The 27,974-nt window shown below is 40.3% G+C and overlaps 1 protein-coding gene across 3 annotated transcripts; it reads right to left on the bottom strand.

Annotated features, from left to right (window-relative positions):
• On the bottom strand, positions 1-27,956 carry map3k15 (mitogen-activated protein kinase kinase kinase 15). 3 transcript variants are annotated; one of them, XM_051410902.1, is made up of 30 exons: positions 27,288-27,956; positions 24,187-24,326; positions 23,855-23,878; positions 22,997-23,077; positions 21,342-21,535; positions 20,238-20,406; positions 20,008-20,114; positions 19,168-19,338; positions 18,896-19,008; positions 17,624-17,783; positions 17,326-17,476; positions 17,121-17,228; positions 16,156-16,205; positions 15,732-15,827; positions 15,475-15,562; positions 15,214-15,347; positions 14,534-14,661; positions 14,123-14,253; positions 13,918-14,023; positions 12,224-12,381; positions 11,944-12,127; positions 11,090-11,267; positions 10,219-10,393; positions 8,523-8,708; positions 7,708-7,813; positions 7,223-7,463; positions 3,359-3,471; positions 3,172-3,278; positions 3,005-3,081; positions 1-1,472 (listed from the first exon to the last, which is right to left on the bottom strand). In XM_051410902.1, exons 1-30 carry the CDS (start codon positions 27,601-27,603, stop codon positions 1,379-1,381), a joined length of 4,086 nt encoding a protein of 1,361 aa, XP_051266862.1. In that variant the 5' UTR covers positions 27,604-27,956; the 3' UTR covers positions 1-1,378. The 3 variants fall into 3 exon arrangements, with proteins under 3 accessions (XP_051266862.1, XP_051266863.1, XP_051266864.1); XM_051410903.1 differs by having other exon boundaries at positions 22,997-23,074; XM_051410904.1 differs by lacking the exon at positions 22,997-23,077 and having other exon boundaries at positions 27,288-27,955.
• Between the last annotated feature and the right edge of the window lie 18 nt (positions 27,957-27,974).

Raw genomic sequence — 27,974 nt, 5'->3', positions numbered from 1 at the left:
TTCCTTAATTCCAGGTTTATTGCAGTTGTAAAGCAATCATGAAACAGACAAGCACATACACAGTGAACAGTTGGAATAAAAAAAGAAAACATTTCAACACAGATACACATGGATGAGAACAGTTACTTCATTAAGAATAAAGGAAATCTTATGCGGCTTATAACATGCGTAGAAATGTAAAGGCAGTGATGTAGTGGCACAATGTGTGTGTTTCACTAAATCATCTTAATGTGGCTTAATAATGTTTACAAAATTTAAGGCATTATTAGGCTTTTAGCTGAAGTTTGTATTCAACAAGACTTATAACAGAGATCTCTAGTCGTATATGGAAAATCATCAGCGCACAGTTTTGGAATAACTATCAAGTAAATGTTAATATATTCAACCTGAAACTAGAACTGTTTGAGGCCTTGAGTTTACAATTTGTCTGAAAAACAAGGGGGCAGACTGATAGATCAGCCTAAAGGTCTTAAAGACCATAGAAGTGGTTTTGCGTACTTTGGCTGAATAAAAATGTGTACAATTTCTATGGCTGATCATACATTTCATTGCAAGGACTCTGCTTGGATTCAATATCAAAGTGTCTACAGAAATGTGTCAAATCACTCCTACAGCATAATCGACCTTCAGCTCTCCATCTGTATGCTTAGTGTGAAGAAGGATAGGGCAGTTCTAACCAACGGAAGAACAAGAAGGTTCAACAGAGTCATGCGTGAGGAATAAAGGCCTTTGAATCTCGCGGTGGTTTGTTTTGTGCGATTATTTTTGCACATGAGCTATTCTTTTGCAACTGTCGTCATGATTCACTTTCACACAGAACTCAATGTTCGTTTTTCCGTTAGAAACTAATCAACTAATGAAATTGTGCAGAACAGAGGCCACAAAATTATATGACAGTGTGGCCAACAATTTTTCCACACAGAGTGCTCCGTGGGATTTAATGATGGGGAACTGAAGCCATTATATCCAGATGCTTTCTTCAAAGCCCACAACGGACATTTTGATTGAGAAAACCTGCATCAACCTGCAACCTTTTTAAGTCTACAGTTAGATTCTGTGTGGAGTATCACTTGAAACTGTACTAGGATGAATTTTCCTTTTAAAATTCTCAAGCACAAACGCATTGTAGCACACATACACATTTAAATGCACATACAGATACATACAGTAGTGCCTGCACTAAAGCGCTTTGGTCTGGTCAAGTGTGACACTGTGTGGAGATTCAGTCAGTCCTGTACATAAAACGCAGAGACTACAACATGAAAAAGGCACTGAGAAGGGAGAGAAAGTAGAGTAACCATGCAGGGCTGGTAGTGTGCAGATGTGTGCGTGTTTCTGCAAAACAAGAGTCCTCCAGAGTTGTAGTCCATGTCTCCCATCATGCTTCATCTTCCGAGCGTTCTTCGCTCCTCACCCTGTCGCGCTCTCGGTGCCGCTGGATGGCCCGCCAGATACGGCAGAGGACTCCACCCCTGAGGTGAAAGAAAGGTTAATTGTGACAGATGTGATTTATGATAGCGTCAGCTTTTTGTGTAGTAAAAGAAGAAACTTGAGGAAGACTTCAGCTACTCTTGTTCTCTTTTTTTGATTAAAAGACTTCATGAAAAAGGAAATGAGTCCTGAACACTGTCATGATTGATTTGGTTGCATCACTGGTCAACTTACAGGAAAGTATGAGACTTGAGAGGAAAGGAGTAAGGACTTGAAATTGTGTAAAAAAAAAGAAAAGCTGAATAATGCAAACAATCCGGTTCAATACAAAAGTCCTAAAAGGAAACTCAAAATGTAACTGGCATCAGTTTTGATCAACAGCTTGAAACCACACATGGAACTAATACGCGAAACATATCTTAAAGCAAACAACACTCAGTAGTAGCAGTGCCATAAAACAACACACTGTTTAACTTTACAGGAATGCTTTTTTCAATTTACCTGCCGAGCTTGTTGAGTTAGCATTTTGTGGTTTGTTCTCTTGAGGTGTGGACAGTTTCTTTTAGAAATATTTGCATCCTTGCTAAAAAAAATCTGCAAGGTGTGCTACAATAACAGCAGATCCATTAAACAGCTGCTGACTCTGCAGTGAGATAGTCTGAAGTCTTGAGAAGATTGTGCCTCAAAATCCATGACACCTATGAGCCTAAGATTTAAAGGGAAAGTTCACCCCAAAATCAAAAACACATATTTTTCTCCTCTTTCCTGTAGTGCTGTTTATCCATCTAGATTGTTTTGAGAGTTGCCTAGTTTTGGAGATATTGGCTGTAGAGATGTTTGCTTTTCACTCCGATACAATGGAACCAGATGGCACACGGCTTGTGGTGCTCAACCTTTGAAAAACTTAACAGCAATGTCACTTTCAAGAAATCGTGGTCACTCAAGATAACCTTGTTGACTATCACTCATGTATCATCTCCTCTTAGACCAGAGGCTTGGCGCAGCTCAGATGGTGTCCTCCTCGACTGAGCTGTAATGTTAGCTCGCTCACCTAGCACCACTGCGTTTGGTGAGTGTAGTTCGATAGAATAGTTCCTACATTAAACTGCTTGACATCTGTGGACTATCTTAACAGGGTTATGATTTCTGGAAAGAGACATTGCAGTTGAGTTTTTCAAATAAGTTTTATTTTTGGTACTTTGACCACCACAAGCCATCTGGTTCCATTTTATTGGAGACAATGCAGACAGGCTGATATCTCCAAAACTCAGCAACTCACCAAAAGATGGATGCATCGCACTACTACTACTACTACTAGGTAAGAAAAAAAAATAGTTTTTCATTTTGGGGTCAACTGTCCCTTTAAGCTCTCCAAAATGGCAACTTACTGTACTTCTTCCTATCTTATTCATCTTAGAACTTGTAGAAAATGCACATATGTGCATATAAACATGTAAATAATTACTACTAATAATAACAAATATTTTGTACCACCACTTTTTTTAATCTGTCAGCCGCTAAGAGCAGCTTGATTTGATGATCCTTTCTGACTGGATTCGCAGATATGAGTTACCGTAGACGTAGACAGCGGAGGTCGTCTTTGGTTACGTCATTGAGAATGTCAGTCAGTGTGTATTCCTCCAGCACGAACTAGAAAACAACACAGCCGTCAGTTTAACCACTTACTTAATGTAATGTGCTCTGGTGGTGCTACAGACATATGTCTGACAGATACTCAACCTTATCTATGGTGTCAGCGTCTGCCCCCTGCTCTTTCAGCCAATCAGTGAGCTGCTTGTCTGGCTCGTGGTCGGCTGGGATTTGGAAGATGGAGGGAGGTGAAATGTCTGTAAGAAAAAGAAAGAAAAGAGTTAGAGAAGTACAAATAGAAGAATATTTAATCAATAAATAAAGTCAAATAGTTTACCCGGTGGTCTGTGTCTGACTTTGACCAGCTCCAGGTCGTGTGTTCTCTGCTGTAGTGTGGCCTTCAGGACCTGCTGGTACTCCTTCTCCTTTTGCAGCAGCTCTTCCAGCAGCCTACAGGGGGAACCGCAGTGACATATAGTAGGCATGGAGGGCTGGGATAGATGGCAGTTGAGCATAGAAGAACAGAAAGCTATCTAAAACAGCTAAAAGATAGACTCTGCTCTGTTCATCCGACTTATGTAGGAGTTTTAATTCTGCAAAAATACACACCAGTGCGCTCATGTCAAACAAACTAACGGGCTAATTAAACATCCTCTAAGAGGTGGGGTTTGAAACGAAGCTCTGGAGCTGAACTGTGCAACTTGATGATGAATGAAAATCCATACCAAGTATTAAAGCAAAAAATACACAAAAATCTCCAAACAACAGATGGTGAATACCTTTAAAGGGTGTTGAATGTGAAGGTTCACAATGGTAAAGACTGTAGGTTCGAGTTCCTGTTGCTGATAGGAAAAGTAGAGCTACATGCGGCACAAACATAAAATAATGTATCCACTGCAAAAAAATCTACATACATAACTGGAACATACATAATGACGAAAACATCTAGAAATATTATAAATAGAGGCACCCTCCCCTTCCAAGCGTGAAGCAGTCCTACCTACAGCCAGTGTTTGGTTTGTCCATTATGGGCTACTGTAGAAACATGGCAGTTCAACAGGCTCATTCTAAGGTAACAAAAACGTAATAACATCCATGCTCTGTGTTTGAGGACTACCTAGTAAACAATAGCTCATCTATTGTTTTTGCCATTTAAGGAAAAAAGAACCAACGTAAATATAACATCCTCATAATTGCCTCTTGAGACGTGCAGAACTGTAACCTACACTGTTATCTTCCTCTTTCCCGTTATCTTTCCTCATTAGTGTTTGCAGTGACAGTGAAATAAACTGATCACGTAATGTGAGTGCTAATACAGATTTACTGAAGTGATGGCGTTGGACAGCGCTGGCACAGTCAGCTGACTGGTGTGACCCGATAAACGAGATTACAATTTCTCAATAGCCGAGGACAAGCTCAAGCGGTTTCTGTTTTTTCACCACGCAAATGAAATAAACACAATGCATGCTTGAAAGCCATGGAGTATGTAAACAAAAAAATTAAACCTGTAAACAAGAAAGAAAGATCTAAGGCGATAAATAATGCACGACCGGCACGTAAACGCTTCATTTAGAGGCCTTCATCGAGGTACTGAGGTAGAAAGAACACACACTTGAAAGACATATGCACTACAGGTGTGTGGATGCTACAAATGGATTTTAAATTCAAAGAAAAAATATATGTTTCAACCTACAAAATGTAATAGATTTTACGAAACCTCCCAAAACAATGTTCAAAAACTCTCTGACAAAAAGCAAAAGAGGATATTAGGTAACTATGGGGAATGTAGACTATAAAGTGCCTAAAAAGGTTTTTTCCAGAGTAATTTTTAAGTTAATATGTATAATGCATTAAGAGTGTGTGTGTGTGTGTGTGTGTGTGTGTGTATACTGCATTCCAGGAAGGAACAAAAGAGCTCTGTGCTGAAGACTTTGGTATATTTATTACCTCTGTAATGGGCTGTCTCTCCAACATTATCACACCGTATGGTAACATGAACCAAAGCTGAGGCTGATGGGAGACTCGTTGTTTTTTTAGGTATTTGGTCACAAACCAAATTATTAAATCAAATTCAAACTTTGACCTGATGATGGTGCAAGATGGAAAGTCAGGGGATCGTCATAGTTAACTACAATTCATCCTGAGGGGAACATGGCTATCTGTACCACATTTCATGGCAATCTATACTGTAGATGATGGTGCTAGAGTCCAAAGTCAGAAGGGTTCATCCTCTGGGCACCATGGATATCTGCACCAAATTTCATAGCAATCCGGGGTTGGGCGATTGGATGAATATACTGGCTATCGGTGATTGGTCAATTTTGGGCAATTTTTGTCATTTGATTTTGTTCATTTAATGGTCTAGCTCTGAAGAATGAGAGCCGTGAGGGGAAACAGCTGTAGAGCCAGTGTATCTTCACATCCAACTGCGGTGAATGAATGGTTTATTTTGACTAGTTTGACCACAGGGAATACAGTAACAAGGTGATACGCAGAGGCTGCAACCAGGACTCTGCATGGACGGGCTGGGACAGAGGACAGAGGACAGAGACAGCGAGTAAAGCCAGAGTGGAAAGACAAACAAAGACGGTTTGGTGAGTTTTATTATGTTTCTGTCGAGTTTGAATGAAGGTGAGTTAATCAGGCAATTAAGCCAGATTTAGTTCGGTAAAAGAGTGACAGAGGAAGAATTCAGAAGGTGTTTTATATATTTTCTTTTCTTTCCTTGACAAGTTTATTTTGTTTATTAAAGCTATGAGTGCTTTTACAGCCATCCATACAATAGTAAGTATTTCAGTGTAAGTCAAAAAGTGTCAATCAGATGATGGTGGCGCTACAGGAAAAGTCAGGGGATCACCAAAGCTTCATCCTCAGGAGAACATGGATGTCTTAGTTTTAATTTCAATATGTCCAGTAGTTCTTGAGAGATTTCAATTCAGTCTGGACCAAAATTATGTATACACGACATAGATAGTTTTATAAAAATCTTTTTTCCCCCAATAAAACAGATCAGTCAGCTGATTTCAAATCAGAATCTTAGCAACGTGTTCTCAAATATAAAAATCGGCCTCATGTTGTCTTAAGGTTTTCTCAGATGACGGCTATCTACTGTTTTTATGTCTTTGCCAGATATCTCCTAAAAGAGATGTTACTCATTATTCTGTAGGATCTGGTGACAAACATCAATCACATGAAGCCCTGGAGCTACTGCCTTCGTGGTATCGTGACCAGCTTGTTTGGGTGTGTGTCACATTCTCTTCAACTTGATGTCACAATGGATAATGAAATGAAACTCATTATCACCAATTCCTTTCCCACAATGTGAGCGTGGTTGTAGAGAGTTTTTACAAGCTTGTCTATCTGAACATTTTCAAATGGCACTCCCTCACACATCAAAAGGAGAAAAATCAATGATCTCTAGAAGCAGTATCGTCCAATACCGATCACAGAGTCTATTTAAAGCCTTATGTGAACAGTGTAGTGTTTAAAGTAGTTTTGCAATTAGTTTGCTGGGTCCTTTTAACAATAATTTGTCCACAGTATACATTTAGAACGCATTTCTTGTGCAGGGCATTACCTAAATAATGAATAATCTCTTTTTGAGTTTTTGTATTGTATGGTGTCATTGTCCTTATTGCCTGCTACTGTTTTTATGCAGCTGTCTTTAGCAGATATTTCCTAAAAGAGAAAATGTTACTTCAGTGACTCTTTTATCTGATTAAAAAAGGTGTAAAAATACAAAATAAATTACAGTTTTTCAACGTTTACCATATTTAGCCACTGATATAATACCTGGAGGTCAGGCATTGTTTTACTGTGGAGGTTTTTCCACTTTGACTTAACTGCCGTCTTCTGTTTCAGCTACACTGTGTGTCATCATTCTGTGGGATCTGGTGACAAACATCAGTCACATGAAGCCCTGGAGCTACTGTGGTCAGCTTGCATATGTGTGTTTTTACAGGTTTGGTGTGTCTGTATGTGCAGGTACACATTCTCTTTAACTTCCTGTCACGACTGATAATGAAATAAAACTCATTATCTTGAGTTCCATTCCCACGGTGTGAGTGTGTCTGTATCAAGGTTTTCCATGTCTGCGTGTCTGAATGTTGTTATTTTTGAACGACACTCCCTCACACCCAGTAGGAAAAAAAAACTCCACCCGACAAATTAATGTGTCGCTTTATGTCTATGTTTGCAGTACCTGTTGGTCTCGTGTTTGAGCCGCCCCAGCTGTGCACCCAGCTGATGATGCGAGCGCTGATGCTCCTGTGACTGGGTGGAGTTTAGCGTGATGACCACAGACTGTGCGGGGTCAGCTGTCGTCACGGAGTCGTCAGCAGGTGCAGGTAAAACAGGACCAAACTCCGCCTCCTCTTCATCCACTTCGTCTTCCTTCTCTGCTCCCTCACACTCTGACGCCGGGCCAAAGTGGGTCTGCAGCTCTGTGGGGTGATACTTTGGTCATTGACACATTACTGTATTTTTAACTGTATGACTCTGGGTATAGGACCTTATGTTAAGAGTTTTGATACAAGGCTATAATTGCTCATGACAGTTTATGAATATTTAACCCTGATCTTTATGTATAAATATGCAGATTGAGGACAGAAAGACGTGAGATTCAAAATTCTGCCACTAGATGGCGGTAAAAGCTCAGGCCAGGCTGAAGCCATCTGGCCCGCCCACCTGGTATGAGGATGGTGATGGCAGCCTGCACAGCCCTGCGGATGATGTTATCCATAGCAAACATCCAGTGGGGTTTAATGTGATGATTCCTCAGGACTTTGTTTACCTGAAAAACATGACGCACAAAGAAATAACAACAGATATTCAGACCTAAGGTGATTCTCCAGCTACTGACCTGAAGTTACTCAGTTAATAAAGTTCATTTTCTGGTGACTGATTAGCTCCACTGTGTGTAATCGTACATACCCCACATTTCAGACATATTGGGGATTGTTTTAATTCAGAATTCATAGTAAAGAGTTAAATCTGAAACTTTAAAAACTGAAGTTGTAGGACTCATTCTGCTAGGTTTGGTGGATTTTCATTTATAGTAAAAAGAGTTAATGAAAGGTTTTAGAAGAATTCTGGGTTGGATTAATTAATTTCTTGGTCCTCATCTATAATCATCTACACAGTCATTTCTGCCATAATAGCTGAACAAAATGTAACATGGTTTCTGTCAGCCAAGTTAATTTTACAAATTTCTTACATTCATATTCAACAGTGAAAAAGTAAATAAATAATACATTTAACAATGTTGTTTTTTAACTACATATACTACAATTTGTAGCAGCCTACACTAGTTTATAAAGTGTCATAAAGGGTCTTTTTTCTTGTATTTTGATCACCTGTAACCATGAGGACGAGCCCTGCAAATGCTGCTAGATTAATTATAATAAGCAGCGGAATCTTTGCACTACAATCTTTATGGGGTCTTTGCTTGCGTATACTGCATGAGCATGAGCAGCTGTGTGTATGTTTGTGTGTGTGCTGACCGAGTCCTGGAAGCCAAAGAGCACCAGCTGTATCTGGTTGATGGAGGTGGAGTCGAAGTCCAGGTCCAGCTTGAGCTTGGAGATGGTGGCCGCCATGACGCGCCTCTCTGGGGAATGGATGAAGTCTCGCAGGATGCAGATGATCTGCTTAATGTGTTCGACGGACAGCTGGAGCTCTTCACTGCCCTATACAGACACATACACACACACACACACACACACACACACACACATATACATTTACATACAGAAGCTTACTGAGCCCATAAGCATTAATGTCCCAATGTAAAGTATATGGTTTACACCTGCACATCACATCTAAAGATAAATCTCAGCTAGAACTACAAATGTGAAGGCTCTTGAATGAAAGGGTTATTTGTAGGATTATAAAACGGACTTCTGCGCTCCCTAGTGGTAGAATCAGAAAAGACACTGTGGGAGAAAGCATTACAGGCTTCTTTTTTTACATCCTACATTTTACATGAAAAGGTCCTGTGATTGTAATTTATACATTCAACAGTGCAGGTGGAGTGAACTAATGGGTTAGACAATCCAGCTGAATTGATGACTTCATTAATGCGACCCAACAGAAAGTAGTCTTACAAAGACCTGAGCCATATTTTTGTTTTTATTTATTTATTTAGTTTATTTAGCAGATTTGCTCCTGTGTGATCCTTTCCACTTGGGTTTCCAAACTGGTCTCAAGCATTCTTAAAGTGTAACTTCGGTATTTTTCCGTGTTTTTGTGTCAAAGTGTCAACAGTGTTGAGTGAGAGCGCTGCAACTACAACGGCTTGATTAGACACACAGCGGCTCGAGCAAAAGGAACGGAAGACGTTTAATCACTAGACCTTTAGACTCAAAAACATGGGAAAATACAGTACAGGTTGAAGGAGATGGAAGTTACGGAGCTAAATGTATTAAAATGTAAATTATTATTATATTATTATAAATATTATTAATATTATCATTATATATTGTATTTTATTGTATTTTAATGTACCTGGCTGCTATGATGACCCAATTTCCCTTCGGGGATTAATAAAGTCTATCTATCTATATGTAGGAGTGCACTGAAGGCTTATGTACGTTTTATTAAATAGCACATTTGAAATAACCTTTTGTAAGGAGCATCATTATTTGAATAAATGGTTATTTGTAGATTAATTAATTGCATACATTTTTGTTTGTTAAAAAAAAAGCAATCTGGTGTTTTTTTTATTCCCTTATTTGCAGAGGTAGGAAGTACAAATTGTAATGTTACTGTACTTAAGTAGTTGAGTATTTATTTTTAAACATTCTTTGAAGGTTACCCCTGATATTTTATATCTGTACTTTATACGTAATCATAATACATTTTCAAAACAGGCAACATTACTTTAGTGAATGAGGATGAATGCATCTGAGTTTATTTTATTTAATTTTTGTATCATTGCACACCTTCCCAACATCAAGACCAGTGCACCACACACAGCGGAGTCTTTTTTTCTACCTGTTCTTCTACTTGAGTAAAGAATGTGTGTACTGTGGGATGGGGGCACTGGCAGCATATCTTTTTTAGATATCACCACCAGGAATGTTCCAATCCAATGCATAGGAAGAAGACTATTTAGAGATGTATTTACTTACTCTGTGTGCATAAGACATGGTCATTGTAAATAAGAAGTTAATCTTCATCACAAACATCCAAACACACCTGGATGTGGTTCTCCTTGAGGTTGGAGATGACCTTTGCCTGGTCGTCATTGAGGACCTTGAACAGAATGGCCCGTCTCTCACTGTCCTTCTTCAATAGGAACAGACCGCCGTCCCTGTCCTCAGGGGAGGGGGGGGCACTGCGGTCCTCCGAAACCGAACCCTCATCTGGAACACTGCAACACACACACACAGAGTGATCTCACTGCAATATAAAATACGACTGATTTACAACTGCGTGACGCGCTATTCAGTTTATTTACAGATACAAGCCTCTCCTGGCTACTATGTGTGCCCAGGAAAGTGCAGAGACAGCATGAGTCAGCACGGCAGGAACGTGCATGTATGTATACACACACGTGTGTCTGTGCACGTGCAGATGTGCGCGTGATGGTGCGTGTGTGCACAGCCGGCAGCTGAAACTCGTAAAATGATCAGAGTTCATTATATCAGTGTTGTAAAAGGCGGCAGAGCGCACTGTGAGCACAATAAGGCCACCTGCCACCCAAACACACACACTCATATAAAAACACACACACATACACACACGCATATTTGCATCTTTTCACATGATTCGTACTGTCCCAGTGGGATTGTGTCTGCAGTGACACATAGTTTTAATATTGTAAGAGTATCTAACATATTATTTTTGCATTCAGAATAGGCACATAGTGTTAAAAAGAAGTGGAATTTGCCAGGTTAACGTCAGTGTTGGAGTCAGTATGCAACTGAGAACAAGCAAATCCAAGATATTTAAAAAATCTGAGCCTCATTCCTGAACTTTGGATTTCAGAGTGATGTAAAAGCTATAAACGTGACCGCAGCTCACCTGAATGAACTCACTATCTGCTCTCAAACACACACATACACACCTCAAATAGTTTGAGTTGGCGGGTTTGAGCATGTTCTCAGAGCCAGAACTTTTCTTCTTCTGGAAGAAAACGTCGTGTTTGGAGTCGCAGTCGGGGCTCACGGAACCGTGTTCACTGCTGCTGCTCCCGGTGGCCTCGCACTGCAACTGCACTGGCAGGGACACGTTGTGGATGTAGTCTGCAGAAACAGAGATGTTTTTCACAAAGGTCAAGGGAATCGAATGATCTGATAATGACAAGCAAACTCACTGGAGCTTAGCAAAATCTCCACATACATGTTTTAATCATCTTGTTGCTGTCAAACCTTCAAATATGTTGCCTTCTCAGCTGCTGTCAGCTATAATTTCAATGTCTGATTCACGCAACCCACTTCCACCCCTTTGCCCCATTCACCTCAGGTTTTTGGCAGAAACAGCCATCTTACTGGTCCGTCCAATAAGTTAATAAGGAATCACATCCAGCTTGCCTTAATGTTCTTGTTCTTCCCCACAACCAGTTTCTGCTCATAAATTACTTCATTTAAGAATACTTTAAGCGCTTTTTTTAATTAATCTCTCCTGACTGAATAAAGTTGAGATGGAAAGGTCAGCAAAATGTACAGTCTCCTTTCCTTTTAGGCCAGACTCCTGTGTTAACACTAATGCTCTCTTAGAATATCTGTTAGTGTTACTACTGTTGTGACAGTTTGTCAAGAACAGTTTGTCAGAGAGACTTTAGGTTACTAGATGGACAGAGAAAAGCAGAAATATGCCCAGGGGCTTCACTACCTGGGAGCTAAAATTTTATATTCAGATTTTTGGAGGGAGGTCAGTGTGCTCCCTGTGCTTTGTTCATGTATGTTTGTGTGTGTTAACCTGGTGGTTTGAAGGCAATCTTGCTCTTCTTGCCCTTGGTGTTGTGTCTGACAAAAGTGTCTCTGAGGAGGTCCGAGGCGATGGCTCTCTTGTTAGGGTCCGGCTCAAAGCAGCGCAAGATGAACGACTTGGCCTCCAGTGACAAGGACTCAGGGATCTCCGGGTGGATCTTAAACATTCCCACCTGTAACATAAAAAAACCCACAGGGGTGATCTAAAACCAGGTCTACAGCTTCTACTACACGTGTCTTTATTATATATACATGTACACAATATCTACCTTAAACATGGCTGCCTGTGGTTCTCCCAGCTCATGAAATGGGGGTTTCCCAGTGGCCATTTCTATAATGGTGCATCCCAGGGACCAAATGTCAGCCGGGGCCCCGTACCCTCGAGGGCCCTTATCAATGATTTCTGGAGCCATGTATTGCAGAGTACCTACAGACAAAGAGGCAGACAGTAACCCAGATCAACCCTTTCTAAAAGATTAAGAGAGGCAATCAGGTCATTTCTCATCAGGGTTCGACTGTTTGAGTTCGACTCACAAATTAAAACTGAGATTTTGAAATTAACGTTTCTGGGCAGGTGGGAAAAGTTTGTTTTAGCTAAAAGTTAATTACAAAGTAAGGTTTAAGCTCACTGGAGGCCTACAAAAAGAACAAATATGCAATTAGTGTATACATGGTTCGCTTTTGAACTTTGTACTCACCATTTAGGCAAAGTGGTTTTGTTAACAAATTACAGATTGGAGCAGAAAAGCAATGTTTCCTATCAAAATTGATCATTATAGCTAATTATAACGACTGAAAACTGATTGAAGACATGAGATTAGAGTAATTGTAGTTACAAAAAGGGAGTTCAGAAGAATTTGCTAATTAAACTGTATCTTATCTCTAAGTATTTTGTCTGCAGTCAGTAATTCTGAACAGATTTGGCATCTGTGGTCTGCTCTAAATCCTGATGTAAGCAGAGAGAGACAGAGAGAGAGCTATAAAAAGACAGTCAGAGGAGAGAGAGGGAAGCAGCAGAGGAGGAACAGATAAGGACACACACACACAGACACACACACACACACACACACACACAGAAATACACACACACCTGCTAATGAAAGGTAAACACCCTTCTGCCTCAGCTTGATTAACTAATCTAATTACACACCTCGCTGGCTGCTGGAGAAGGCCAGATGGCATATGAATGTGCATGCTCGTATGTGTGCACACGCACATTCGTACACGCTGAGTGTTTCCATAGAGGCTGATAGTGGCTCTTGACATTTTAAGGGTCATTTGATATTTACACTCATAGTCTGCAGCATTTCAATGACTCCATTTATGCTGAATCACTGTCTTGTGACATGTGTGTCTTTCTCCAAGCCAATATTGGAGCAGTTTATCCATTTTGTTTTAGACAAGTTGTTCAGAAAAGTCATTTTTGTAATAATTTAATTGACTGTCTCTTTTATATTAAACAAGGAGAAACATTGATCTATTGACATAAATGGACTATAATAATCCTTATTATGTGTAAATTAGCGTAAAATCACTTGAAAATAAGAATAATTATGTTTTCGCTACCTAAGAATGAGCTTCTATCTACAGACACCTCGGATCGACTCCCATGGAGGTCGTCAGGTCTAACCGCCATGTTTCTACAGTAGCCCAGAATGAGCAAACCAGACACTGGGCTTAAGATAGGGCTGGGGAGGGTGAAGCAAGGGAGTTGCAATCTGCAACTACACCAAAATCCTACACACTGGTCCTTTAAAACCACAGATTTGGCAGATGTTCACACTTAGAACCATTTCCATTGTTACTTTGGCCATATACTGGAGCTCCATTGATGTACCATCATTCATGAAATCCTTAAAACGGATTCAAGGAACTACGTGTTGAAGTGCATTTCTATTCAAAAATGTAATATTCCGGTTAGTTACAGAATTTATAGCAGTTAGAAAAGGTGTAAACAAGTTACCGGTGAATGTCTCCGTACAGGGGTTGACTCCTGCCAACCGCTTAGAGGTACCAAAGTCTGAGATCTTCAAGACACCACTGTAGGTATTCACCAACACATTGTCACCCTAATGGAGGAACAGACCCATATTACCTTTAATAGCACCACTTGATCGTATCAGAGACTAGTTTTGTAAGATGGTCTCATTCAATGTGCTTCCATGTACCTTGATATCTCGGTGGACAATCTGGTTCTCGTGCAGGTATCGGAGCCCCTCCAGGATCTGTCTGGTGTAGAATATTATAGTCGCCTCCTTCAGCGGGCCCCATTTCGATCGCAGCAACGCAGACAGGCTTCCTGGAGAAAGGAGAGAAGGAGTGTCCAAAACCTATCATGAAATGGGAAGATGACCAAGCAGTTAGAGAGACCGACCAGTAACCGAGAGGTCACAAGCATCGATCTCTGAAACAAACATCATCCGACATCAGATCTGAGCTGAGTTTTCTTTAATGAGAATATCTGCCTACCTGCACAGGATGAAATTATCAGTAAAGCACAAATTAGACACAAAATCTAGTCCTGGTTTAAACAACTGTGTAATTGTTTTACCATCTTAGTCTCTCTGGTATAAACACACCTCCAGGCACTTGTTCCATGAAGATCTTGATGTATCCGTTCTCAGAAACCGAGCCCAAATACTGAACAATGTTCCTGTGCTTCAGGTACTTGTGAAGGGCAATCTCTTCATGAAGGGGCTGGGAGTACCTAATTCACAGAGAAATGGAGAAATACTTTTTTACCTTTATTTATCCAATTGCATATACAGTTACAGCATCAACCTGCTCCACATTCTTACATTTTTACTCCACTATCGGGTACAAATAACCTAGGGTTATACAAATTTGGTTAAATAAGACATTCACTATCTCTAAGACCTTTACTATCCCTTGTTTGTCCCATAATCCAAACCTTTGGTGGTTACTCTTTAAACTGCTGCCAAAAACATTTACAGTGAATTTTAACAATGTTTCTCCAACATTCATTTAGTTCACTATTCCACTGTCCTAAACTGCAGTTTTCCAGTCACAGCTTATCAAATGGGGCAAGGCAAGGTTGCATTCATCCACATTTGGTGAGAGTCTACATACAATACAATACATTTTAATACAAATAAATAATAATTTAATGAGATACTTTCTAAAAGACCTTAGCTACAGTGAGGGGATTAAGCGGTTCATTCTGTGACTGTAAAACAATTTTTCCTACAACTTTTTGAAGGTAGAAGAAGGTTTTTGAACAGGGTAAACTTTGACCAACCTGCTGTCTCTCTCAGGGATCTCTTTTATGGCAATTCGGACCTGGTTGCTGAGGTCTCTCCCAGCATACACCACTCCATAGGTGCCCCGTCCCAACACCACCCTGTCCCCTGTCTCATTGGTGTCATACTCATACTGTAACACCCACACAAACATCATCACACACAGACATATTCTTAATCAGTAATGACCAGCTGGAACAATAAAGATATTTAACTTTAAAATTATGTTTCGGCTGTATTTATGCCAAACCCCCCCTGACCTCCAGTGTATCTCCGTCTCCTTCCCCCTCCAGCTCCACAGCATTTCCCGTCCCATCAGATATCATCTCTTTCACCATGGAGCAGAACCTGAAACACACATGTACACACAGCCAGACGCAAATATTATAACATTAGCATTTCCCTTTCTTGGGTATCAGGTTATGTTGGAGTACAATCACACATACATACTGTACAAACACAAACGCAGACAAACACACACACCTAAACAGACACATCTAGAGGTGTGTGTCCTCACCGACCGCACTGTTCCTCAGTGGAGAAGTAGATCTGGAAGTCGTCTGAGTTATCGTGGACGTAGAGGAAGCAGCAGCGCTCATCGAACTTACTGATACTGCAGACAGGAGAGTTAGAGAATATGAAAGCTTACATTCATTTATTTACTAACAAGATTACCTCTGTGGTATCACATATATCAAATGTAAATGTACCATCTATTAAACGTTTTATTGTACAAGTGAAATCCCAGCATTGAATCCAACCTTGCATGCTCAACTACTTCATCTGAGTTACATGTTTTAATTTGTAGGACTTATCCCTAAATAAAAATTAAAAAAAAGACTTTGTACCTCTTATAATAATGAACCCACTTAACAGTGCATGCATAATGTCCAACATGCCTAACATTTGCATTTTATTGACCTGCAACTTCACATTCATACCTAATGCCTTTGATGGACATTGCAGTGAAGTTCCACTCATGGATCCCTTTCTGTAATGAAATTGAATAACGTTTTTCATTTTCACATTGTTCACATTGTTTAGATTTGGGCAGAATATATACATATTCGACCAAGATAAAAAGCATTAGGACTCAGTCAAAGTTTTAATTCTAAAAATGGATAAGGTAGAGAAGGAGAGGGCAGGCCTGGTTTCCATCCAAGTGTAGCGTGAACTGAATAAAATGTGAATTATGCTGCATTCACATGAATTCAGGTGGTAAAAACAAAACAAACCGTCCGGCGGATATGTTACTATGGTGATGTATTCTTTACAAAAAAACAAATAAAATATATTAATAAAATTATTTTGTGTACATTTAATTGAATTTATGAATTATTTGCATCTTGTTGTCCAGCTAGCCCATGTTTTCTCCTTGTGTAAGAGAGGTACGTAACATCAATTTTAAATTCTGTCGCCGAGGACGGCAAAATGTTTAAATATTTTATCTCCGGAAGCCATTTACTATTACCATTGCTGATACTCTCTGCCAGCCTCACCTAATTTTCCAGCTGCCCTTTGCCTGAATCCATCTGAATGCAGCATAAATGCTCATTTCCATCCACTGTCATTGTGCAGATATAAAGATGTTGATTGGTGGCACTAATTCTCCAGTCGGATGCCATTAAACCATTGCAGAGGAAAAAATGAAATTATGTAATTAAAAGAGCACCACTCATGCCTCAAACAGTGGAAAAACCATGTAGAAAAGTGAAGAACTTCATGCTTTATTCTCTAAATCTGTTTCTATTGCACTTTTCAATCTCAGCCAAGAGTAGAAACCTTTTTGTGATACTCTGACTCTATTATACCTATATTTTTCTGCATTTTCACTTAGCACTTAGTGAAAGACAATTGTCGAAGGTGCAATGCAATGATTGCTGAGGAAGACGGTTAATGTGCTTACCGTTTCGGTAGGAGAAACATGCCAGATAGAGACATTCTTCTCTTCAGCCTCGTTGTTAATGGACACATAGGAGGGCTGGTAAACCTTAGTTGGCTCCAGAATCAACACCTGTAACAGAAAGAGAAAAAGACCTGTTAGTGCGTGTGTTGCATGAATATCTGTTCCAGCATGTTTGAGTGTGTGCGGAAATGTGTGTGTTTTGTACTGGAAACCGCAGTCGATTGGTGGTGCCCTGCGTGGCCTCTACAATGATGTCCATCCAGAAGTTGAGTCTCTCCCGCTGAGGAGAATGCTCTATCGTCTGCTTCTTAAACCTCTGGATCAGCTGCAGGTTCTGCACCACAGACCGCAAGTACCTGGAAGAACCAATCACAATCATTGTTTCCAAGCTTAAGCTTGGGTTTAAGAAGCTTAAAGCATAAAAGTATATAGTATACCTACATTCTAATGTAACAGTACTGACAATACGGAATAAAACCTCTTTGTAATGTGAATGTCTTTACCAGAGAGGCGGCTTGAGTTTGAAGAGCTTTTCGGCCGCCTGGGTAGCTTTAGGGATGTCGCTAGCCAGCATGCTGACGGTGAAGAACTGGCCCACGTCCCAGTAGTTATTCATTTTCTCCAGGGAACCTTTGCGACCCAGCAGACTGTTCAGCCTCACACCTATGACATCCAATTATAAATGTGAAAACATTGTAGAATATTTTTTCAAAGGAGAACAACCATTTTCTAGCAATCTCTGTATTTGTAATTCTTCATTTTTAGCATACCTTAATGCTAGTTGTAAATATCATCTACCTTCACTGGTACCGGAATAAAGGAGACTTTCATGTGTTATAGTAACCAAATGCGTCCATGGCTGACATTTACTGTATTTGGCTCAGCTTTAAAGCTAGAGTGCAAATGCTGGATTCATATGACACTAGAAGACACTAGAAGGCATCCATTGGTACCAACCATGTCATGTCTAGTTTGTCAAGAATGAGGCTAAATAATGCTCCAGAGTTACGCAACATTTTGGCGATGGAAAAACTAGCAAGGCTATTTATCAAAGGGGTCCCTTGACCTCTGACCTCAAGATATATGAATGAAAATGGGTTCTATGGGTACCCAGGAGTCTTTCATGACATGCCCACTTCATGCTTATCCCATGCAGTTTTTTTGTATACTGTATAAATATTATTTTCACCTGGTGTATTTGAATATTTCTGCATACTGGGGTCCATAAACAGTATTGAAATTGCATGAGTTGGAGAGGAAAGCTGATTCAGTGAGCTCAATTGTATTCATGTGTGATGATGAATACAAATGATGACGTAAACTTGAGCTCATTGTATAAAATGACCTATTGTGACCTCTAGGATAATCAGAATGGATTGCTTCTCTGGCTATATTGACACCTTTAATTTCCCTCCAAATTTTTGAATGGCAGGCTGGGCTGAGATTTAAAGGAAGTTGACATGAAAATGCTTACAAGCATATTATATCATTCAAAGCTGGATGCCCTCCAATTCAAAACTCATTCTTGCACCACTGTCTACCTTAGCATACTACAGTTCAACTCAAGCACAGACATGTAGATCTATTTAGGCTTAAAATTACTCTACACTCTAAAACTTTGGCACAGTGATAGTAGATACAGTAAACTATGGATTATTAAATCCAACGGATACAATTGAAAATGTTTGTATCCGACGCCTCCAGCTTGGGTGTTCTGGCTTGTGTGCTGGCTAGACAATAAATCAAAGCGGGTGTCAGGTTCAGGATCCTCTTACCTATTTTCCTCAGTTCAATGGAGCTCTCAAACTGCAGGCCAGCAACTATGAGGAGGACAGCCAGGTTGATACCGGAGTAGAGAGTTGGCTGCAGCTCAAAACCCTTTCTGTACCTACAGGTGACACACAGATAAATAAATGTAAATGTAATAAGATCACATAATTTTGTTAGCGTGCGAAAATAAAGACAGGTGAAATACATTCATGAAAAATACATATAAAATGTAGTATAATCTTCTGTGTCTAGAAGCACTTGCAGTGTGTGTTCTCACCACTGGATTGCGTTGTCCCTGTTTTTGGTGTCCTTACAGTCTGAATCCAGGAAGATGTCCTTGTATATCCGTCCACAGAGGCAGAACATGTCCGGCGCTGGATGTTCACATGACTGCAACACCTGCAGCATCACTCTGAGAGCCTGCTCCCTGTCACCAGGACTGTTCCTTCTGCACACATACAGATTCATAAATGAATGATGGATGTTAAGCTGAGAGTTGTGCGTTAAACTACGTGGTGAATTGTTACTTCCTGGGTCATTTAACCTTATAGTGCTGTAGTTTTAACTTTACATAGAGAGGTAACCACACTGCTGAAGGCAGAGAGCAGTAACTACAGAAGCAGTCTTAATTTACATATTTATTTATTCTCCTCAAATAGTTGATTTATTTAGCTACTGCCTCATATATCATCATAAACTCACTCAAAAAAGGTGTTTTTCACTAAAAAAAGGTCTAAATAAATGCAGTTAAGCATTAACTTAGTTGTGACTATTTCCCCAGCTAGTTGACATGTGATCTATCTCTCCTGCTAGCTGTCTAGTTGTCTGTCTCTTTGACAATTTTTATATGGTGTTTTAACATAAACTATATATTTTCACAACTGCAACATTGTCCTTGATAGTAAAAGAGATGCCATAAATTCAGATTATGGTCTTCACTCAAGTAGCTCAGCTTTCTAGGGCAAAATACGTCAGTGAACAATCCCTTTTGGGAGGGAGAATAAAAAAGTAGTTATCATTTTTGCGTTACAAAAAAAACAACCTTGCTCATGAAGGAAAAACAAATACATGGATTCTCCTGTAGGCCTGTAGGAGTTTGAATCCAGCCTTTGTGTACCTGTTGAGGGCGAAGGCGTAGTGGAACTGGATCATGGGCTGAGTGGCCAGATCACATGTCGGCAGCATCTCCAGAGTCTGCACCAGCTTCACCATGGCATCGTAGTCCTGGTGGTCACATAAGTGGAAATTATTTCTTGCCTTTCACTTGAATATGATGTGTTTAGTAAAGGATAAATTCTATACTTGATGCACTGTTGTTGTTACTGATACTGCTGTGTGTGTTTGTACCTGTATGTCTCTGTAAGAAAACAGCAGGTTCATGACGATGTCCTGGGTGAGGACCTCTGTGTTGTCGATTCTGAGTTTGATTCGGGAGAGCTCCTTGGCCAGCTCCTCTCCCTGGTACTTCTCCCGCGCCTTCCTGATGTCATTTAGCAGGGTGTCCTTAAAAGAAGCACTGCAGAATACAGGCAGACGGTAAAAACAAGTAGATTAGAGGAAAATATGTTAGACTCAGCATAGAAAATGAAGAAAAACATGGGAAGAAAACACAAATGATCTGCGGATTATGTGCCACATTCCCACCAAGTAAACAATTAAATAAACAACCAGGTTTTTATCTATAGGTCTTAAAAAGACAAAAGCATTCAATTCAGTACCCTCAAAAAAACAAGTTCAAAATGTAATTAAAAAGTTATGTAATATTAGTTGTGAAATGTTGCAAAAGTTGTATCTGATTGTGGGGTACGAGTATTGAGGCCACTGTTGGAAAAAAATCAAACATCGGAGATTTTAAGACTAAAGACACAAAATATTGCAGAATAAAGTAATTATTTGAGAAAGAAAAGTTGTAATATTTTGACTTATTTACTACTTTATTCTAAATTACTTCATCAAAAGTTGACTAAACTTAAATTGATTAATCATTTTTAATCCATCTATTTTCCGCCACATAATTGAATAATTAGGAATTATTGTTATATACCACTGGGAAATACTAAACAAATGTGGCACAAAAATAAATAATTGTACTCCACAGTGTCTCTACTTGTTTTCCATTGTACTTTCATACTTAGCACGTATGCTTGTGAAACAGTTATTAAATTGCATTGTTAGTATTAATGTAATACCCCATTCCAAAGTGATTTTGTACATTCATTATTATGTATTACTTATGTTTTATTGGATTATCACTCTTCAAAATAAAACCCCAGATTTTGGGGAAAAGCAAAAACATCGGCTCTTTCGATCGCTCGTTTCAGTCAAGACGCAAGCTGATGCAAAATTGATCCCAACTGCATGATGGGGCCTTAAAGCAATCCATCTACATGTAAGTTTAATAAAAATAAGATTATTTGTGCATGGTCATGTTTATGCTTAAATGTGTCACACCTGGATGTGACGTGGATGTCCTTCAGTAGGCTGGTGAAGCGGTCTGTAAGAGGAACGCAGAGCGGCCCCAGCAGGTTGTCCCAGCTGGGCTGCATGTACTCACTGGCCCTGCGCTGGGCGTCACTCTCACAGCACATATACTCATGGTTAGGAGTCACTATGTAAGGGATGAAGTAGTAGTTACCACTGGACGCCTGGAGAGAGAAATGGACAATTTATTTTTATCAAAGGAAAAAAGGGGAATCAGACTTGAGTGTGAGTACCGGAGGTGCTTTTAAATGCCTGGTGTAGATATAATAGATGAACACACATGCCAGGTGCTGATGCCAGGTGTAATAGGAGTCCAGGTAGGGAAATACAGGAAGATGAAGGGGGTGGAGGGTTGGAGGGATAGAGAGAGTGGGGATTATAGAGTGATGAATGAGGCGGATCAGTACGAGGAAGAGGATCAGTACTTCACTGAGATTGTATGGTAGTATCATGACCACATCAGCAAAGGTTAGCACAAGTAATAAGACTCCCATATATCCAGAACAGCATGAGCTTATGCACACAGATACTCGTCTGCAACACTGTTTGTTTCTTTTTTATGACCTTTATTTATTAATATTTGTTTTTACATCTCTTTCCTTATTATTTCTTTTGCTTTCTCCTCCTGCTTTCTCTATCTCTTCTCTTCTTTCTCTGTCTCTCTTCCTCTATGTCTTTGTGCTAAAATTTTCTTTCTTTTGGACTGGCTGAGCAACTGTTGGGTTGTTCTGACATTTATTGTTAAAATCACAAAAAACCTCCTTCTTGTTACTTTAATTCTATCATAGGAGTTTGCACAATTAACTTTCTTCTATTTTTGGCCACTTGGGGGCAGTGACACAACATTAGCATATATTAACCTTTCAAGTTAATATTTGGCCAACAGGTGCCCATTTACACATCCAGCACTTACAGAGCAACATTATCATTCACTTAGAGTCAAGTTTGTGTTCACCGGATAAATGTCAGTCCAATATTAACTATCTTTTAGCTCTGTTTTTGGTCTCTACCAACTCCTCCAAAAATCTGGCTTGTTATGGGCTACATGCTCCACTATGTCCACCAACTAGTCGAAAATCACTCAGCTAATCAGTGAGCTGCTGCAGATTCAGGTGATAATTCTCTGTAGGGACATCACCACGAGCCCTTTGACCTTGTCACATGGTTTTCACATTGTAATTGTGCTTTAAAAAACAACATTGTTGTAAAAAGATGGTTAACAATATTTGGCCACAACAAAATTCCAAAATCCAGAATCTCATTCAAGTGGAGGATGAGCATCCCGTTCTGAATGCAGAATATGTGAACCGGACACCCTCTGCAGAACAGAGCACCATAAATTTTAACAGCTCATCTAAGAAGGTGATAGTTGCTGTTTTCAAGTTCTATTTTCACAGTGACTTATTACACAGCGTACGTTGAGATACCATCATGATCAAAACAAGAGCTGCAGAAATTCATGCTATCCTTCTTTGGCTTTGCGAGCTACATGCTATTAGGGCATTTATTGTGTTATTCACACAACGTCCGACGGGGAGGTCAGTGTTTTTCCTCCCTGTTGGTGGTTATTATTATTAGTCTGTGAGGAAATCTCCCGACATGCCCAGATGCAGCATGGTACCTACTTTGTTGCGCAATCCAGAGCCTCTGTACTCCGGAGGCAACTGAACCCATGGAAAACCTAACGCTGGAGGACGAGTGGCCTTCTCCCACACACACACACACACACACACACACACACACACACACACACACACACACACACACACACACATAAACACACAATACATACATTAAAACTCAGTTACTACAATGAATAGTTGCTTTTACAGGTCCAGTGTGTAACATTTAGGAGGATCTATTGGCAGAAATTGAATATAATACTCATAAGTATGTTTTCATTAGTGTACAATCACTTGAAAATAAGAATCGTTGTGTTTTCGTCACCTTAGAATGAGTCGTTTTTATCTACAGAGGCAGCGGGTCCTCTTCTACGGAGGTTGCCATAATGAACCGCCATGTTTCTACAGTAGCCCAGAACGGACAAACCAAACATGTTGCAGGTTTAACATTCGCAGTTTCTCCTTCACATTTGGTTGAGTCAAGGGATTTCAGATAGTTGCAATCTGCAATCTCACCGCTAGATGCCGCTAAATCCAACAGTCTATTCAGGAGCCTTCCACATAGGCTTTTGCACGTGTGTGTGTGTGTGTGTGTGTGTGTGTGTGTGTGCGCGTGTGGGTGCGTATGTGTGTGTGTGAGAGAGAGAGAGAGAGAGAGAGAGAGAGAGAGAGAGAGAGAGAGAGAGAGAGAGAGTTAAAGCATGTAGATATGCATTCCTGCATGCATTTGCGCGTGAAAGGACGAATGGTCACGAATATTATTCCGCAAATAGCCCAAGACACTGTGTGAACATAAATCACTCTGACACACACACACACACACACACACACACACACACACACACACAGACAGAAACTTACTGTGTTTTTCTGTGCCACCATGTCCTGTAAGGAGATAAAACAAAGAATGTGAGAATGGATTTCAAGTATGGAAAGAAGAGCTACTAGTGTATTCTTGTGTACTCTTGAGTTATACAGCCATTTCAAACAGCTGTTTCCCCCTGGCAGCACAGCGCAGGACTGACTGTACCGTGCACACACACACTGACGGATATGCACACACAAACACACACTAGTCTGTAAATAACCTAGCAGATCACTTTGTTCTAAGGAGGTGCGAAGGAATGGCATCTATGAACTGCAAATACACCGACAGCAGATTCAAATAAGTGCATGTGTGTTTTTGTGTGTACCTTCAGTGACTGGGCAGTGTCAGGGTCAGTGTCGTGGTACAGGATGACGTTGTTGGCCATGTCAAAGCTCTCCCTCACGCCCAGATGGTAAAACAAGGAGGGCTGTCGAAACACATCGCTCATGTCTACGACCGCGATGTCTGGAAGGAGGAAGGCGAGATGTCGATGGTGACGAGGATGACACAAAAAAAACATGTCTCAAAGCTAATGCATTAATGTGAATACAGTCAATTTCTTAGTACAAATATGCAGAAGTGACCTTCCTCCAACATGGACTGGGACTGAAACCCATGCTGAAATCCATCAGCCCTTGAGTAAAGACACTCTGACCTCATTAAAAGCTTGCATGTTTTTGCAGGAAGCATTAAAATGTCCATAAACACTAGACCTGTCATTTCGTTTGTTGAGTTGTGCACTTACATTATCCTAAATGTTTCCAGCAATGTTCAGTTGGAATGTTATGGTGCGTTTCCCCAGTTTCATGTCAATATCTCCTTCTGCGCATGCGTCAGCATTGTGGTTCGCCTCCAGAAGCTGTCATAAACTGAGTTTTTATCCAGTTTTAGGCCACATTTTGCATTCAACTTTTTTGATCTTGGTTGTTTTTAACTGTTTTTCTTATATATTTGAACCAGACGTCTGAATCCTAAGTCATAAGAGAAACAAGCTGAGCTAACGTTAGCAGCAGCTTGGCTCGTAGCCCCTCCTTCCGTCCTTTGTATATCGGAAAGCATTGGAGAAACACAGATTTTTAAGATGAAACTGCTTTATTCAGTGTTTTTACCGGTTTTAATCACCAGGTACGTTTGTTTTGAAGAGGAAGAGGACCCCGCGCATAATTCAGCTCCCAGTAAAAACCTTCTAAACAATGAACACTGAAAATATCCTAACTGACAGAAGTTGACTGCAATGGTGGTGAAGACAACAACTCCCATGATCTCACGCTACTTTATTGTTATTGCTTTCAGAGTTCCCTAGCAGCAGAAATTACGTATTGCATGTTTAGGTGATTTTGACAAACAACAAAAAGACAGTTGGAAGCTCTTCACTAACAAAATGTGAAATCCTTTATAATGCTCTCTGATCCACATGACCCTATATGAACACACATAGCCAAGAGTACAACATATGAAGAATAGCAAGGAGCTTCTAGTATTTATGTTGTTTCTCCCTGGAGTAGTGGAGCCGTTTGTTTCCCAGTGCATTGTACATGGATTAAAATGATGTGTGGGTGTAATCCCTCCCTGGAGCTGGGTGTTTTCTTGAACCGTGCACTCCAAAGAAGAGAAAGAACACTCAGCATAGAGGCCTCAAGCACACCAATTATGTGTCTGTATAAAGAAAACAAGAATGGACTAGTATGCAAACAAGAAGAACCACATTTTTTACTGTGGCAGCTTTCATATACTGGCAATATACCTGCAATCAAGTACTACTGCCCTTACAGTGTGCATAAATTCAATTTTACTTGTTGAGCTCTGGCTACTTCATTGTTATGAAGATCCTGACTGAAACAACAAAGAAAATAGTTGGTCTAAAAGGCAGTGCAAACTTAGTTGTGCTAGTATTTGGTCATAAAGAACAAAGTCATTTACATTTTCCCTCTGGGGATCATGAATGTCTTCACAATCTGTCTAATAGTTTTCAACACGCCTCACTACAGTAAAAACCACAAATATCAGCCTCAATGTGGCGCAACAGGAACAGTCAAAATCACCGATAACCAAAGTCACTGAGATTATTACTGTAGTTACTGAGATTTTTCAGTCTGGAGCACAGTGGTGGACCATCCCTGGAGCCACACCACTGCATGGCTAATGAAAATACATTAGAGATTAGTGGATCCGACTGTCAGATGTGTGATTAACGTCAGGGTTCATGTTCAACTGTATACTGTGTATACGTAGGCATCTTTCACAGAAGACTCTCTGACATGTCATGGCAGGAAATACTTCAGTGATACTGAGCCTTCAAGTCAAATGCTTTGACCCTCGCCTTAAATCAAAACTACAACCAAAACATATCGTAACATACTGTAAACCTTTCTATAAGACAAATGGAAGAGATGTTGGGCCTCTTTGGCTCCCTGCCTGAGATTTTTACTCAACTAATGAGATGTCTCATTCATTGTATTAGCCATAAATATACGCCTCATGAAGAGTGAGTATCGTCCGTTAGACGCAGTTTTAAAGAGTTAACATTAATCAAAGAGCACCAGAGAACATCATTAAATCCTTTTATCATGTAGTGCATTAATGTACGGCACTGCCATGGCGTCTGGTGATTTTAATGTTTGTGCATTTATCTTGGAAATACTTAATGTCACCCACAAATGTAATATATGTATTAAGTGTATTCTCCAACCATGCACTTTTGTACCCTCTAATATATAGTTATAGGCGAAGAATCGTGGCAATCTTTCTGTAGTCTAACAACATTAACTGGTGTTTATTGTTCATACATGGCATAGGTTGATTTGAATGCTTAAATTGCTTAAACATTGGCAGCAGTAAAGGCTTATTGTTTTCAGGTTTTCAACCAGGCCTTTTCAATCAGATTATCTTCCTTTTTAATGAAACATTCGCAGACAATGTTTACCACCACTGTAATTCTCTCTCACCAGAATAAATAAAGGGAAACAGTCAATTCTGCTTTAAATATCTCTGAAAGTCTCACTCAAAGACCCCATAATCGTTTTAATAATTATATTTTGTCTAACACACAGTAGAAACTAGAAAGATTATCTTGTGTGAGTGTATTAATGTGCGCTGCAGCATAGCAAAAGAGCAAAATGTAGGCCTAGTGGAGAGCAAAGTCGGCAATGTTTACCACTGGACTGTAGTAAAGTAGAAGTATGGTATAACATAAAATGGAAATACTTAAACTACCTCAAAATTGCACAAGCAGCACAGCAGGCTATGAGTAAATACTTTAACAATTTCAGTTATTATTTCAACATTTAGGACTTCCTCCATGCTGTTGAAACAACTTTTGTGCAACTTGTGCAAATAAAATCTTGATTTTTCTCCAGTTTTAACCTGGACAACTTTATATTTTGACCTGCAAATGACCAAAAACTTGTTGTTTTCACCGACACACACCTGCATCGTAGAAACTGTCCAGCACCGATGTTTCTCCAAAGTCCAGCCTCCCGAAGGTAACGGTGGTGAGCAGTGCGCTCTCCGCGTCGCAGGCTCTCTGCAGGCACTGCAGCGCTCCGGACTCCGGGCTGCTGGCCATCACCGACTTCAGCCCGTCGTTCAGGACGTACACCACCCGAAGAGAGCGCTGTTTGGCCGGCGGGCAAGGGCTGGACACCTCGCCCCTCTCCCGGTCCCTGTCCCGCTCCAAGACGCACACCCCGGCGGAGTGCTCCCCTCCCATGTCGGCCGCCTGCGCGCTCTGCCCAGAGTCCATAGCGAGAACCAGGGACGTGTTTCTGCTTTATCTCCTTCCTTCTCCGGTGACTTTCCACCTCTCCCTCCTGTTACTTCCTTTATTCTGTCTACTCCTCCGTCTCGTCCTCCTCTCGCTCACTTGTTGCTCACCTGTCGTCGCTGGAGCGGAGCGCGTCTGAGTTTGTGCCCCCGCATCTCCGCCTCATTAACTCACATCATCTGCCGATTATCTCGCACCAAGAAGTCCGCTTCACTCAGACTGGATCCGACTAGATCCGCAAGAGAGAGGATGAAATGTGGAGAGAGGGGAAGATACAAAAAAAAAAAAAACATCCAGAAGTTAAATGACTCCTTTTGACTCTCGCCTCCAGTCTGGTTTGAATAAGTTTC

The sequence above is a fragment of the Dicentrarchus labrax genome, unplaced genomic scaffold (genome assembly GCF_905237075.1).
Source record: "Dicentrarchus labrax unplaced genomic scaffold, dlabrax2021, whole genome shotgun sequence".
NCBI classification, from domain to species: domain Eukaryota; kingdom Metazoa; phylum Chordata; class Actinopteri; family Moronidae; genus Dicentrarchus; species Dicentrarchus labrax.
This window is presented reverse-complemented; position numbering and strand designations above follow the sequence as displayed.

Coding starts and splice junctions, on each gene's coding strand:
- map3k15 (XM_051410902.1), bottom strand. CDS start 27,603: ATGGACTCTGGGCAGAGCGCGCAGGCGGCCGACATGGGAGGGGAGCAC. Junction 14,254..14,533: donor CATGGAACAAGTGCCTGGAG/GTGTGTTTATAC, acceptor TCCTTTCTCCAG/GAAGCCTGTCTGCGTTGCTG. Junction 11,268..11,943: donor GATTGCCTTCAAACCACCAG/GTTAACACACAC, acceptor CTGTTTCTGCAG/ACTACATCCACAACGTGTCC.